Below are 16434 nucleotides of genomic sequence, written 5' to 3'. Positions count from 1 at the left end.
AATTGAGAAATTTTTCTAGGTTTTTAAGTAGCAGAGCAGAGATTCATACTCAGGTCTCAAGATTTTAGCTCTGCTTTTTTTTTTTTTTTTTTTTAAATACAGCAAACCCATTGCCCCTCACCTAATCATTTTGCTTGTCTATGAAAGGAGTGAAACCCTAGCTACTCCTAAGGATGTCTGTGGTGATGATGTCTGTGAAGATTAAATTAAATTCTAGCTATGAAAGAACTCATGGAAAACCACAGGCCAATATTCCTGATAAATACAGATGTAAAAATTCTCACCAAAACATTAGAAAGCAGAATTCAGAAGCACATTGGAAGAAGCATATATCAGGATCAAGTAGGATTTATCCCTGGGGTGCAAAGATGGTTCAACAAATGAAGATCAATAAATTTTATATATTACATTAATAGAATGAAAGGAAAATCAATGATCATTTCAATTGATGCAGTAAAACCATTTGACAACTCTCAAAAACAAAAGGCCAGGATCAGAATTCACAGGTGAATTCTATCTAATATTTAAAGAAGAACTAAAGCCTTTTTTTCTCAAACTATTCCAAAAAATGCAAGTAGAAGGAAAACTTTATTCTGTGAGGCCAGTATCACCCCATATACCAAAACCAGATAAAGATACCACAAAAAAGAGAACTATAGGCCAATATCTCTCATGAATATAGATGTAAAAATCCTTAACAAAATATGAGCAAGCCAAATCAAACAATATATTAAAAAATCATACACCATGATTAAGTGGGATTTATTTGTGGGATTCAAGGTGGTTCAATATTTGTAAAGCAATCAATGTGATACATCACATCAATAGGAGAAAGGATATCATTTCTATATCATTTCAATAGATATAGAAAAAGCATTTGACAGAGTACAATATCCATTCATGATAAAATCCCTTTGCAAGACAGGTGTAGAGGGAACATACCTCAACATAATAAAGGCCTTATATGAAAACTGTATAACCAATATCATACCTGTTGAAAAACTGAGAACTTTCCCCTTAAGGTCAGGAAGAAGACAAGGATGATCACTCACCACTTTTATTCAATGTGGTATTGAAGTCTTAGCCACAGCAATTAGACAATCTAAAGAAATAAAAGGTATCCAAATTGGTAAGGAAGAAGTAAAAATGTCACTATTTTCAGATGACATTATAATCTATATAGAAGACACTAAAGACTCCACCAAAAAACTACTAAAACTGATAAATTAATTCAGTAAAGCTGCAGGATGCAAAGTAAATGTACAGAAATCTGTTGCATTCCTGTACATTAATAATGAAACAGCAGAAAGAGAAATGAGGGAATCGATCCCATTCACAGTTGCACCATAAACACTACAATATCAAAGAATAAACTTAACTAAGGAGGTGAAAGACCTATACTATGAAAACTATAAAACTAAAGTCCTATACTATGAAAGAAATTGAAGACAATGTAAATAAATGGAAGACCATTTCATGTTGATGTGTTTGAAGAACAAATATTGTTAAAATGTTTATACTACACAAAGCAATCTACAGATTTAATGCAATCCTTATCAAAATACCAACAGTATTTTTCACAGAGCTAGAACAAACAATCTTAAAATTTGTATGGAATCACAAAAAACAATCTTGAAAAAGAAAAACAAAACTGGAGATATTGAAATTTCAGATTTCAATTTATATTACAAAGCTATAGTAATCAGCACAGTATGATACTGGCATAGAAATAGAAACATAGGTCAATGGAACAGAACAGAAAACCCAGAAATTAACCCATTATTATATGGCCAGTTAATCTTTGACAAAAGAGGAAGAATGTCCAATAAAAAAAGACTGTCTTCAACAAATTGTGTTTGGGAAAACTGGACAGCAACATGCAAAAGAATGAAAATGGACTACTTTCTTTCACCATACACAAAAAACAAACTCAAATTGGAGTAAAGACCTAAATGTAGGACCTGAAACCATAAAAACCATTAGAGAGAGCACAGATAGCAATATCTCTTGACATCAGCTGTAGCAACATTTTTCTAGATATGTGCCCTGAGACAAGGTAAATAAAAGCAAAAATAAACTATCAGGACTACACTAAAATAAGTTTCTGCACAAAGAAGGAAATAATCAACAAAACTAAAAGGCAACCCACCAAATGTAAGAGGATATTTGTAAATGGGATATCCAATAAATGGTTAATATCCAAAATATATAAAGAACTACCACAATTCAATGCCCAAAGAACAAATAATCCAATAAAAAATGGGCAGAAGATATGAACAGACATTTTTCCAAAGAAGACATAAACATGGTCAACAAACATATGAAAAGTTGCTCAACATCAGTCATTATCATGAAAATGCAAATCAAAACTAAAATGAAATATCACTTCACTCCTGTCAGAATGACTAAAATAAAAAATACAAGAAAAAAGTGTTTATGAGGTATGGAGAAAGAGGAAACCTTTTGCATTATTGGTGGGAATGCAGCTTGGTACAACCACTGTAGAAAACAATATGGAGGTTCCCCCTCAAATTAAAAATAGAACTACCCTACAATCCAGTAATTGTGCTACTGGATATCTACCTCTAAAATATGAAAACATTAATTCAAAGGGTTATATGCACCTCTATGTTTATAGCAGCATTATTTTCCATAGCCTAATTGTGGAAGCAGCCCAAGTGTCCTTTGATAGATGAATGGGTAAAGAAGATATGGTATGAGTGTGTATTAATATTTTATCTGTATATCTACGTATCTTAGTGTCGCTCTTGGCCCGCAAGAACGACTCGGAGACTCACGTAGCGGCGAACCTTCTTCTTTAATCGCTTTTTTCTTCTTCTCCCCCTTTACCCTCGGCGCATGCGTTTTTATACAGGCAGTGTTAACCAATCAAAATGCAGTGCTCATGCACCTCCCACGAGAGTGGACCTAAATGAACAGCCAATCATATTCAGTCCCTTACGGCTCTTAGAGTAGGCCTCCTGTACTGGCTCCCGACATCTCCCCCTTTTTTATTTATTTATAATGGCTGAGATCGTGCCTGTCTTAGGTTGCCAATCCTCAGCACACATGCTTACCCGTCATCGGGTACTCTCCCTGGTCGAAGAGCCCCTGTCTTAGGTTGCTATGGTGTGGGATCAGTCTTACCCATCTTTGACTACCGATCTAGCATACTTAGCCATATCTGGGGGGAGGTACCAGCTTCAAGAGCCATCATGGCTTGAACCATGAGGTGTTATTGTCGTTGATTGCGACGGCCACGGCCACACACCCAACGTAACATTAGTACGTTAGCTGTGATTAAGAGAACAGCCATGGCACCAAGTCTGGCCCACTATTTGAGGAATGAAACAGATTGCTGTAACATTTTTTTTTCCACTCACTAACAGGTGCAATAGTTACTTTGGTAGAATATATGGATATAATTTGAGCCCGTAATTGCCTAGTTAAATTTGACGGTTCCAGGTACCATTAAGCATATTTCCTAACTGTCTAGAGAGGTTAGCTGCTAAGGATAAGTTGTTATGAGCTATAGGGGTGATACAAAGTCCGGCCATATTATGTATGCATCCTATCGACACAATTGACTCTAGGATATCAAGTTGTTCCTGTACAAAATCAACCCTTTGATTTACAATAAAGATCCCAGCATGCAAATGTCTGTTAATTTGTTCTTGCATAGCCAATGCTTCAGCGACCATTCCTGTGACGTTGTTGAGCGCAGCTGCTGTCTGTACCGAGGTTGTCAACGCTACCACGGCAGCAGTAGCAGCGGCGGCGGATGCTGCGATAGCTGCAATAATGGCTGCTGTTATTCCAAAGTCTCGTTTATGTCGAAGCAGCACCGGCAGGTTGTCGGGGTTCACAAGAGAGACTAGATGACATCATCCACAGGATCCATGGGCTCCATGGCCACCAATCTCGTGAGCCTCTCTGGCACCCAGATGGGTGATGGCGCATCCTGTGGGAAAACACAAAGAGATCCTCGGTGCCATCGAAGCACCGGGTCTGGGCCTTTCCATAGGCCCGTAAGTATATCTTTCCATTTTACCATTGCTTGCATATGCTTTTGTTGCCCCCAGTGTCGCTCTGCTGCAGAGAGACCATCTTGATCTAGCGTTAAAAAATTTAAAATAAAATTTACAAGGTTTGTGAGGTCATTAGGTGTTGAGTAGCTCTCCCCTATTCCCCCTTTTTTTATTTTTTGTAGGGTAGTTTTCCATGTTAGGTGTGCTCGTTCTACAATTCCTTGACCTAGGGGATTATATGGTATGCCAGTGCTGTGTTGGATATTATAGCATGCTAGAAAATTTTTAAAGGTATTTGAGGTATAGGCCGGGACATTATCTGTTTTCAGACTTTTAGGTATTCCCCAGCACGCAAAGCTGCGTAGGCAGTGGCTCATTACATTTTTTACATTTTCACCCCTTAAAGGGGTAGCCATGATGATTCCGGAGCAAGTATCGATGGTAAGGTGTAAGTATTGTTGACCAAACGAGGGCACATGAGTTACATCCATTTGCCAAAGGTGGTTGGGCATAAGGCCTTTAGGGTTTACACCCAAGGAAGGCGTCAGAAGATGAACACAACAGTTGCCACAGCTTTTTACAATGTCACGGGCCTCTGCTCTTGATATATTGAATCTTGTTTTTAGCGTTAATGAATTCACATGCCATTTCCTGTGATAATCTTTTGCTTCTTCTATTGCTCCACAGAATTCAAACCTTGCATTATTATCAGCTATTCTATTTCCAGATGCTACTGGTCCAGGTAGCTCAGAATGAGCCCTTACATGCCCAATATAAAAGGGGGCTGGCCTTGCCAGCACCGTTTCTTGGAGGTTTTTTAGTAGGGAGGCGATAGGTGATTGGCTTGCTGAAAAAATTTCTGTCTCTATCTGCCTAACGGCTAGTACTGCATACTTACTATCTGAATATATATTGATGTTTTGATTGTGAAACCTTTGTAGAACCAGCATTATGATTAATAGTTCTGTTCGCTGTGCCAATTCACCTGGTACTACCGCTGTTATGACTTTTCCCTCAACCACATAAGCGCCTGTTCCTTTCTTACTGGCATCAGTGAATATAGTGATGGCATTGGCCAAGGGCTCTGATTTGCAAATTTTTGGCCAGATAAGATGTGTATCTTTACAGAACTCAATCAATGGATGTGATGGATAATGATTGTCAAACGGTATGGGATAGGATGTCGCCAGGATGGACCACTCATCTATAGTGTTCACAAGGGTGGATAGCTGGCTCTTGTCATAGGGGACTATGCATGAGTCGGGTAGCTTCCCGAGAACTCGTATGCCAGTCTTGATAACTTTGCCTGCCGTTATTGCCACAGCAACGGGATAAGGGGTGATGATTCGGGCAAGACTATTATGTAAATACACCCACTGAAGAGGCCCACCTTGCCATAGTACTCCTGTGGGCGAACCTGGGGATGGTACAACAACTGCATAAATTGGTTTGTCTAGATCGCACCTATCTGCTGTAGTCGAAGCCAATCTTTCCTCAACCAATTGTAGTGCCTTTATAGCCTCGGGCGTGAGCGCCCGTGGAGAGTCTAATTTGGAGTCTCCTGGCAAAATATCAAATAATGGTTTAAATTCTGCATTTGTCAGTTTCAGATAGGGACGAATCCAATTGATGTCCCCCAGGAGTTTTTGGATATCATTTAAGGTCTTTAAATGATCTCTGCGAATTTGAACCTTTTGAGGCTTTACTGTGGAGTCAGTGAGTTGTAGGCCCAGATAGTCCTTTAAATTTGCTGTTTGTATTTTCTCAGGAGCAACAATTAGCCCCCACATCGCTAACTGTTGCTGCAGAAAGGTGAATTCTGAGGTGAGAACCAATGTATTGCTATGACAGATTAGAATATCATCCATATAATGGTAGCAGCAAACATCTGAGAACTTATTCCGTACTGGCAAAAGAGCCTTGCCCACATAGAGCTGACACATAGTGGGACTATTAGCCATACCCTGAGGGAGCACTGTCCATTCATACCGTTGGTCAGGCTCGGAATGATTAACAGCTGGCAAGGTAAAAGCAAACCTCTTCATGTCGTCCAGATGGATCGGGATAGAGAAAAAGCAATCTTTAATATCTATAACAATAGAAGGCCAATCTCTGGGCAGGGCAGTAACAACGGGGAGGCCTAGCTGAACAGGCCCCATTATTTGCATCTGATCATTTATCTGTCTCAGATCATGTAATAATCTCCATTTGCCTGACTTTTTCTTTACCACATATATAGGGGTGTTCCATGGGGATCTTGATTCACGTAAATGCCCTGCCTCAACTTGCTCTCTAACTAATTGTCTAGCAGCCCTAAGTTTTTCTGTAGTTAACGGCCACTGAGGCACCCACCGTGGAGTACTTTCCTTCCAATCTATTTTTATTGCCTCAGTGGCCGCTGGGGAAAACCCTGACCTCCCATGGGTGTTGGGTTAGGGGTCCCTTGTCCCTTGGGCCCAAGACCTCGGCCTGGAACATATCCCATGGCTTTCATCATGTTTCTTGCATTTTCACTATAATGATTCTCAGTAGTTAATACTATATTCATTTGCTCTAACACATCTCGTCCCCAAAGGGTTACAGGGAGAGAACAAACATATGGCTGAAAGACTCCTTTATGACCCTCATCATCTTCCCAATCTAAAGATGCTGCGCTGACATCTGGGCTGTGAGCAATTCCTAGTCCTCTTAATGTTTGATTGGCCTTGACAAGGGGCCATTGTTTTGGCCAATCAGCTAAATTTATAATACTTTTGTCTGCCCCTGTATCTAACAGCCCCCAGAAGGGTTTTCCTCTTATTTTTAAGACTGTCATGGGCCTGTTGCTCATATCCATAGTCAGACACATCAAATCATTTCCTGTTGATCCAAGCCCTCCATCTCTCAACCTTCCTGTAGACTTATATCTGTCATGGTGGCTGGGCAGGGTTAGGAGTTGAGCAATCCTATCCCCAGGGTTGATAATGGTGATGCCTCTTGGAGAGGAAACTAAAATTTTTACTTCCCCTGAAAAATCTGGGTCAATAACCCCTGGGTGGATAACGAGACCTCTAAGAGTGGTGGAACTTCTACCCAGAAGTAATCCCACAGTGCCCTCTGGCGGGCCCCCATGGAAATCCGAGGGCACCGCCTGCACACCCATTTCAGGGGTTAAGACCATTCGGGTGGTGGCACGCAGGTCAAGTCCTGCTGAGCCTGTGGTGGCTCTTCTGGGTCCGTAGGGGGAAACATCTGTCTCGCCTTCTGCGGCAGCGCCATGACCGCCCCGTACATTTGGTTCGGGCCCCGGGGGGAAAGGCCCTGCTTCCCGTTTTTTGAACTCCCCCAATTATTTGGTGGCAGCCGATTTCCGTCCATATCAGTGACTGAGTGGCAATCGCTAGCCCAGTGATTCCCCTTTCTACATCTGGGGCATAGCTGTGGTTTCGGTCCTCCATGACCTTTATTTGGATGCGCCTCTTCCACCTTCACAAATTGGACTGGTTGACTCTGTCTTCCTCCTCGTGCCTGGCTGTTGCGCTGTGGGCAGTCCTTTTTCATATGACCTTCTTGCCCACATAAGAAACACCCTTTGGTCCTAGCCCCATTTGCACCTTGCAACGCTTGTGCAAAAGCAGCAGCCATGACCTGGCCCTGAACTAGAGGTCCTGTGATATCCCTGCAGACCTTGATATACGCTGACAAGTCTTTCGCTTTCCAGGGTCTAATGGCTTCTCGGCACCATTTATTGGCATTTTCAAAAGCCAATTGTTTAACTAGGGGTATAGCCTGGTCTACGTCCCCAAACATCCTACCAGCTGTTTGTATCAACCTGTCCACAAAATCTGCATAGGGCTCATTCGGCCCTTGTAGCACTTTGGATAACTGTCCTTGCAAATCTCCAGCACCCCTTAACGTCTTCCATGCCCTCAAAGCTGCGGTTGCTATCTGGAGATATACCCCTGGCGGATAATTACTTTGTGCCTGTGACCCAAAATATTGTCCCGCACCTGTTAACATGTCTAGGTTCCACTGTGGGTTACCTGCTGCTGCATTTCTTCGCGCCGTGTCCTGGCAATTGTCCTGATTATGAATCTTCCATTCTAAATATTGCCCACCAGATAAAACTGCTCTAGCCAAGTTACTCCAGTCTTCAGGAGTGAGGTAAAGGCTACCTAGCGTTTCAACCAAAGAAACCGTAAAAGCAGCCTGAGGCCCATAGGACATAACTGCTTCCTTCAGCTGCTTTACGAGTTTAAAGTCTAGGGGCTGATGATATCTTTGCTGATGTTGATCTTCCATGACGGGGAAAAACCCTTTTTCTGGCCCTAATACTTCTCTCCAATTCTGTGCGGTGCAGCTCGCACAATAGCAGGCCTTGGTGCAGCAAGGTTTATACGGAGGAGGCCCCTCGTAAGGTGGCGCTGTTGGGGCTGGGCGCGTGGGCAAAAGATCTAAGTTATCTACCACTTCCTTTGTTTGTAACTGCGCCATGGCTCCTTCTTTCACTTTTAATTTCAGCTGCGCCATAACTTCCCCCTCATTTTGAGCTGCGCCATAGCCTTTTTTAGTTCCTCCTCCTTTTTTGCAAGCTCTCTTTTCATTTCTTCCACTCTCTGATCATCAGAGGGACCCCCTCCCGTCACTTTTCTCTTATCACCCGGACGGGCGTTTTCCTCGTCCGAGCTTTCTTCTGAGCTTTCACTTTCAGAACTGGAATCTCTCCAGGATCCTTTGCAAGACTCCTCTTTTACCTGTTCTAAGATCTCTCCTCCCTGTAGAACCGCCTTGCGTATGGGTTCGCAGGACGATAGTAAGCAGACCTTCACTAAGGACCAAACAGTGAGAGTTCCCGGCATAGTGCGCGGGTCACGCCTGAGGTCCTCCCCTAGATATTCCCACTGGGGAATATTAAGCAATCCCTCCTCTAAGAACCACGGAGCGGTTTGACCCACTTCTTTTAGAAATAAGCGAGCCTTCTTATTTTTCAAAGGGGTCCCATTTGCTTTAAGAACGTCAGTTAGCGGCCCCAACATTTTATATGCAGCCATCTCGTTTCCCATCCCGGAAAGCTTTACTCTCGTCCTTATCCTAGGAACTTTCCCTGTCGCTCACTAGACAGAAATAGGTGCACTCCTTACCTGATCGTTGCCGACTCCGTGCGTCTCTCACGATGAGAATCCCGGGTTTCAGCACCACTTGTCGCTCTCGGCCCGCAAGAACGACTCGGAGACTCACGTAGCGGCGAACCTTCTTCTTTAATCGCTTTTTTCTTCTTCTCCCCCTTTACCCTCGGCGCATGCGTTTTTATACAGGCAGTGTTAACCAATCAAAATGCAGTGCTCATGCACCTCCCACGAGAGTGGACCTAAATGAACAGCCAATCATATTCAGTCCCTTACGGCTCTTAGAGTAGGCCTCCTGTACTGGCTCCTGACATCTTAGAGATATATATAATGGGATAAGACAGTCTAGTGCTGGGAAAGCTATTCACATGTGAATATTCACATGTGAAAGAATGATAGTAGATCCTAATCTTACACTGTTCACAAAAGTTAACTTGAAATGGATTAGACTTAAATGTAAGACCTGAAACCATAAAATTCCTAGAAGAAAACATGGGGAAAAATCTTCTTGATTGGGTCTTGACAGTTTTTTTGATATAACACCAAAGGAAAAGCAACAACATTAAAAAAAAAATTAACAAGAGGGATTATATCAAACTAAAATTCTTGTGCACAGCCAAAGAAAAAAATCAACAAAATGAAAAGGAAACCTAAGGAATGGGAGAAAATATTTACAAATCATGTATCTGGTAAGGGTTAATAGCCAACTCTGACAAACTCAATATAAACAACTCTGACAACTCAATAGCAAAACAAACAAAAAAAAGTAAATAAAAATGGGCAAAAGATTTGAATTGATATTTTTCCAAAGAAGATACTGAAATAGCCAAGAGGTACATGAAACTTGATTAACATCAGTAAACGTAAGGGAAATGCAATTAAAGCCACAATGTCCCTCAGTTAGAATGGCTTTCATCAAAAAGAGATGACAAATGCTGGTGAGGATGTGGAGAAAAAGGAACATTTGTACACTGTTGGTAGAAACGCAAATTTGTGCAGCTACTGTGGAAAAAATAGAATGGAGGTCCCTCAAAACATTAAAAATAGAAGGAAGAAAGAATAAAGAAAAGAAAAGTAATATTCAACATGCATTGAACACATTCTCCTATTGGCCTTAGGTTTGATGCCTTCCCCTAGTGTCCACCTTGTAGCACTGATCTCTGCCCACTTCCCTACCAAGTACTCTGATTAATTTGGTTTATTTTTATTCTGTCCTAGCTGAATCCTTCAAGGAATTTGCCGAATTGCTCAACGAAGTAGAAAATGAGAGGATGATGATGGTAGGTCTCTAACACTGGATCTTGAACTGATATGGGAGATTTTTCTGTCCTCATTCATTGGATTAATAGTCTATTGTTTCAGTTTCTGTCTCATGGCTGTTTAGAACAATAAAAATATTTAGGAAATAGATCTGATTATTCTATTTCAAGATTTACCCTGGGAGTTTAGCATTAGGTAGAGAGAAATTAATGTGGAAATTCCATTCCTGTTCATATCAGGGACAAGTGGTTTGAAAGACATTAAACCGAGCTATTGAACATGTAGAAAGAAACTGTGGCCCTTAATTCTTTAAATTATTCATTTATTTATCTGTTTCTCTGCTTTTAGAAAGCTTTATTTATATTTGACATATAATTGTTTTATTTAAATCTGTGTGAAGACTTTTCCTTATATTTAAATTCTATTTCTTAAAATAATTGACATTTTTTAGAGCACTTTTAGTTTTACAAAAACACTGATTGGAATGTATAGAGAGATTTCACATAATCCCTTTCTTCTGTTTTGATTACTGTAGCTTTGTAGTAAGACTTAATGTTACATATAAACTTCAGAATCAGTTTGTCAGTACCCACAAAATAAATTGCTGGGATTTTTATCAGGATTATATTCAATCTATAGAACAAGTTGGGATAAGCTGACATCCTAAGAATATTGTCTTCATATTTATGAACATGGGTTATCTCTCCATTTATTTAACCCTTATTTGACTTCTTTCATCTGTTTTGTAGTTTCCTTACATAGATCTTGTACTTATTTTGTTAGATATATTCTTAAGTATTTCATTTTTTGTGAATTCTATTTTATCAGTTTTAAAAATAATCTTTTTGTGTGGTCCCCAGACAAGCAGCACCAGTGTCACCTGGGAAATTGTTAGAAATGCAGGTCTTTGGCCCCACCCCAGACCTGTTTGGACTAAATCTAGAAGTTAACCTAAATTGGTCAATATTTATTTTTACTAGGGTTGTGAGGGTAATGATGGAACTTTGTAGAGGGCAATGAGAATTCTATCTTCCCTTTCTTAATAGGATGACTTCCTGTGGGCAGTTCAGTTTTGTTAAGCCTATTCAATAGCCAGAGTTCTTTCATCTGTTATTACTCATCCTTTTCAACAGTGTGATACTGGCTTCCAAGAATACTGCTATCATATCAACTAGGCTCCTAGAGAAGTGGGATTGAAGGCAGGACTTGAAGGTAGGGGATGTAGAGACTTGGGTGCTACAATGTCAGTGCCACTAATTGTTAACTTCAAATTAATTATGGTATTTCATTGTCTCTCTTTTTCCGTATGTATAATGAGGAAAATAATTCCCACCTCCTAAGGTTGTTATAAGAACTCCAAATGATATAATGAATATAAAAATGTTCTATGAATAGCAAAAAACACTTATTCAGTGAGTGTTGTTTGTAGTTTACTTTTGTTACTCCCAAGATTCTGCTTATGGAAATTTGACTTGGGGATTTTCTTAGATTAAGAGACTTGCTTCTAAGAATATTAATGAGAGACCAATATGGGTAATTTCCCTGGAGTCTGGTAGATGGTCTCCATAGCTAATCTGTACTCTACTAAATGTTTTCTTCTGCTTGAAGAGTTTGTGGACTACTGCCAATGTTGATCTCAAAGGCATTCAACTGCATTTCATTCATATACCACTAGAAATCTTAACTGTACTTCTCTTTAGCTCTTGTTGTTTCTTGATCTCTTTTATTTATCCAATTACAAAGCTCTAAAATATTAAAGTAGGACTCATCTCTTAAGATAGTTTTTCTCACCCTTCTTGCTGGCTCTTTTCCACAGGATTGACTCATTTTCTTCTGTCTTTCATTATATCATGCCTTTTTGTCCCCACAACTCTTCAATCATGTATTGAGTGTTGGCTCTCCATTTCCCATTTAATTCTAGGAATGCCGTAAAGGTTAGGCTCAATGAGGGCCTTTCACAACATGCCAGGAATTCATTGCTTGACTGCACCTCTCCCTTTTTCTAGAACTGTGGTAAAAAGACTTCTAATCCCAACATGGATAATCTGGGAGGTGTTAAACAGCTTTTTATCCTTTCTATAAGAAGAGACCAAAAGAAGCTTTAGAATAGGAAGTAAGTTCACAGCTCTAGCCTGTAATAATTGCAAATGTCTAGTCATTCCTGTAAATGAACTTAAATTGTGGAAGCAATTATGGAGGAAAGAATTGAGGGGGGGCATTCCAACTATGATGTTCTTAAATAGTATCCTAGGGATATTGTATCAACTCAGAAGATGGCCTTGGAAAGTCTGGATAACAGACTTCCTGTTTGATTAACTTTTGGCTTGACTTTCTGACTCTGAAGGGAATCCTATTAGCAATGTGCAAGTTCTGTCTTTGAGGACTGTTGAGAATGACCTAAAGAGAACCATATTGTTTCAAGCAGTATATCCTCAAAGACTCCTTTTGGTAATTAGTCAACTATCAAAGATTTGTGAACAGTCCTAACGTGCTGGATTGAGTACCAACTCTAATCTGCTAAATGACTATCTAGTGTTAAATGGGATTCATGCAATAGGTACCTGATTAGCTAAACTTACTAATATGTTTAGAGTGTCGCTTATCATGCTGGGGGTTCTACCCTGAGATAGCAGGTAGGAGCTTTTCTGCTAGAGAGCTTATGGAATGGATTCAGTGATCAGAAAGGGGAATAAATATCATGTTTAATTAAAAGTTCTTTTTTGAATAGTTGCTAGACTTCTAAGGGATTTAAGGATAAAATAAAATGAAAAAAACAAAAACAAGCCAAGCTTCAGTGTGATGTTTTCCTATATCTCTAGCTCTGTGTTCTGGCATAAAGTATTATAATAACCAATGAGTGTCAAAGAGAGTAAATGCTCAGAGTATCTATTTGAGTTGTTGGAGACTGGGAGTAATATTATAATCAATGTGATCAAGGGAGTACTATGGTCTCCAATTTCAGTGAATCATGTACTATTTTTCTAGACAGAGACAGGGCCAAACATTCAAAAAGCTTTATGGCTTTATGGACCCCTCATAAGCAGTGGCTGGCACACCCGCTTATAGAAGAAAATTCTCTTTGAAACATAAAAACTGGCAACTGTGCCATCCTTGGGCTGCCTGTGTATGCAAGGGCTCAGCTGAAAGTCCATATGGAAGTTTGAGAGATACTGTTCTCCTGAGAAATGGTATGTTCACTTCGTAGTCAAAGCTAAACTTCCTCAGTGTGTCCCAGGTCATCACTTTTTGTGTCACCTTTGTGAAAGTCGAAAATGTTTTTCTAAGTATCTGTTGCTGCATAACAACCTATTCCAAAATATAGTGGCTTAAACAAACCATTTAATTTCATCTCATTATGTTGTGGGTCAGGAATTCAGGCAGGGGATAGCTGGGTAATTTTTCTGCTTCATGTGGTAGCATACACCTGGGAGGCTGGTTGAAGTGGAGAGTCCAAAGCAGCTTTGCTCACCTATCAGGCGTCTTAGTGGAATGGCTGGAAGGCTGGGCTCAGCTGGACTTTTGACTAGCAAGTGTGTATTTGGCCTCTCTAGGTTAGTAGTCTCAGGGGAGTCTAACTTCTTATAGAGTGTCTCAGGGCTCCCCAGAGTGAGTGTTACAAGATAATCAGGTGGAAGTTGTTGGCCTTTTATGACCTAGTCTGAGAAGTCACATAGTGTCACTTCTGCTATACTCCATTGGTTCAAAGAAGTAATAAACCCACTCATATTAAAGGTGGAGGGGACAGAGACCTCACCTCTCAACAGGGGAAGTGTCACAAATTCCGTGGCCATGTTTTAAAGCTTTTACAAAAGGAGAGAAGTAAAATGACTTTCTGTACTGGATCTATGACACTAGTGACATAATTTGTTTCCAAGTATATACACAAAGTTGATATCATGTAACTCACAGTCCATAGAACTGTAGATTGTGTTGGGTGAGAGAGATGGGTTAGTACTTTAAAATTTAAATTCTGTTAGCCAACATATAGTACATCATTAGTTTCTGATGTCATGTTCAGTGATTCATTAGTTGTGTATAATACCCAATGCTCACCCTATCACATGCCTTCCTCAATTGGGTTAGTACTTTTAATAGAATAATTCTTAGTTTTGATCAAGGAGAATCACTGCTGCCCTTAATTTTGGTACTAGGGGTTCTGGTAGAGCTTTGATTAGATGGGAGTTTGGCCATTTGGTTGAACTCTCTTCATTCCTGGACTTTGACCCAAAGTACCTGCAGGACACAGATTAAAAATATGTACTAATGCCCCAACTTGCCATGCATTTTGGTAGTAGTTTAAAAACTGCTTCTTAATCTGGAGAATATAGGACTGGTCAAAACTGGCTTTCTACTCTTTTTTTCTACCTTTTTTTTTTATGAAGCTATATCTTGTCTTACTGACACTTTGTCTCATTTGACAAGAAAGGCACTACCTCATTTCCCTATCTTATATCAAAATTAATGGAATGGGTCCTAAAATCCAGCCCTTTAGATGTAGTCTCTTAGGTCCTCCATTAATATACAGCTGATTTGTATATTGTTGCCTTGGACAGATGCAATCTTTGAAGAGGATTATATGAACACAAAGCTTTGTATATCTCTGCTTGCCTGCTGAGCAAGGGCTATGGTTTGCAAATGGTGTTTTTATATCTCTAGAACCATATTAATGTCAATATTCTTCATTCTTGAACAGGCTGTTTTTATCCGCTTTGGAGCAAATATAGGTAGTTTGAAGGCCTGATCTGGTGCTCTCTGTGATGCTGTAAGATGCTCTTAAGTTCCGAAGGAAATGTTCTAATTTTATGACATACCCTGGCAGGACCAGAAACAATTTATCCTGGGATTTATCCTGATGCTATTATTGCTAACTCATTTACCTCCCGTAAAATGGTTTGTACTTGGTGCAATTGGTATTTTCATACATTTTCCATTCTCTTTCTCATTTCCACATATACTTCAGGCCCCCTGTATCTGTTTCTGGACATGGCTATAGATATTTATCAATGATCAGACTACTAGTTACAGAGAAATGCCCCCAGTGTTGCTTCTCTCATTTCCTCTCAAAAAAACATTTGATTTTAAGAGACCAATATGGGGAAAAAAGACAGTAACAACAATGAAAAAAACAAAAACAAAAACAAAAACAACGCCAGTTGGTTTGCATCTTGCAGGTTGATGTATTACATGCTAATGCCTTAGTAACAAGGAAACTTGAATCTGATCCTTTCTAATTTGAAAGTTGTTTTATGTGTTCTTTCTCCTTTCCAGGTACACAATGCTAGTGATTTGCTGATTAAACCCCTGGAAAATTTTCGGAAGGAGCAAATAGGCTTCACCAAGGTACATTTTCTCCAAATATATGAGACATTTTTTATAGCTGAGTAGTTTGGGCTACCACTCTTCACTCTTTAGGGATGAGGAGGGTTCATATATATAAGAAAATCTATTCAAAAAAGTGAAAAAAGCTGGAATTGGCACCTGGCTATTTTTAAAATTTATTTTTTATTGTGTTCTGTTAGTCACCATACAATACATCATTAGTTTTTGATAAAGTGTTTCCAGCCAGCTATACAACTATGAACAAGTCTCTTCTCTTTTTGGAGCTTCAGTTTCTCCATCTGTAAAACGAGGAGCTTGATAATAGGCATTATTTAAAGGGCTCTTACTATGTGCTTGCTAAACACTGGGCTACATGCTTTACAGTCATTCTCTAATCACTGCAATTGTGTGAAGTTCTGGTATTTTCCACAGTTTACAAATGAGGCAACTGAGGTTTGGGGAAGATAAAAAAAAACCTGACCAAAGTTATATAGTTAGTGACAGTAGCCAGCATTTAGACATTAGGACTTTTTTAAAATCTTCAAATTCTACATTTTTTCCATTAAGTCATACTGTATAGATATTTACTGTCGAATATGGTACCCATAGCTATATAAATAAAATAAAATTAATAACTCATTTTCTCAATCATCCTAGTCACATTTCAAATGCTTGGTACCCACATGTGGCTAGTAGAGCTACGATGTCGGATTGCACAGATA

The 16434-nt window shown here is 39.7% G+C and overlaps 1 protein-coding gene across 9 annotated transcripts in view; it reads left to right on the top strand.

Moving 5' to 3' along the window:
* OPHN1 (oligophrenin 1) overlaps positions 1–16434 on the top strand; it is a 593829-nt gene that overhangs the window by 198456 nt on the left and 378939 nt on the right. For all 9 annotated transcript variants that reach the window (XR_009350083.1, XM_059158456.1, XM_059158455.1 and 6 more), the window contains exons 4-5: positions 10352–10413; positions 15662–15733. Coding sequence is in view for 8 of the 9 variants with exons in the window: in XM_059158456.1 (XP_059014439.1) it covers positions 10352–10413; positions 15662–15733 (134 nt within the window). In the remaining variant the exon portion in view is untranslated. The remainder of the gene's footprint in view (positions 1–10351; positions 10414–15661; positions 15734–16434) is intronic.

The sequence above is a fragment of the Mustela lutreola genome, chromosome X (assembly GCF_030435805.1).
Source record: "Mustela lutreola isolate mMusLut2 chromosome X, mMusLut2.pri, whole genome shotgun sequence".
Lineage (NCBI taxonomy): Eukaryota > Metazoa > Chordata > Mammalia > Carnivora > Mustelidae > Mustela > Mustela lutreola.
This window is presented reverse-complemented; position numbering and strand designations above follow the sequence as displayed.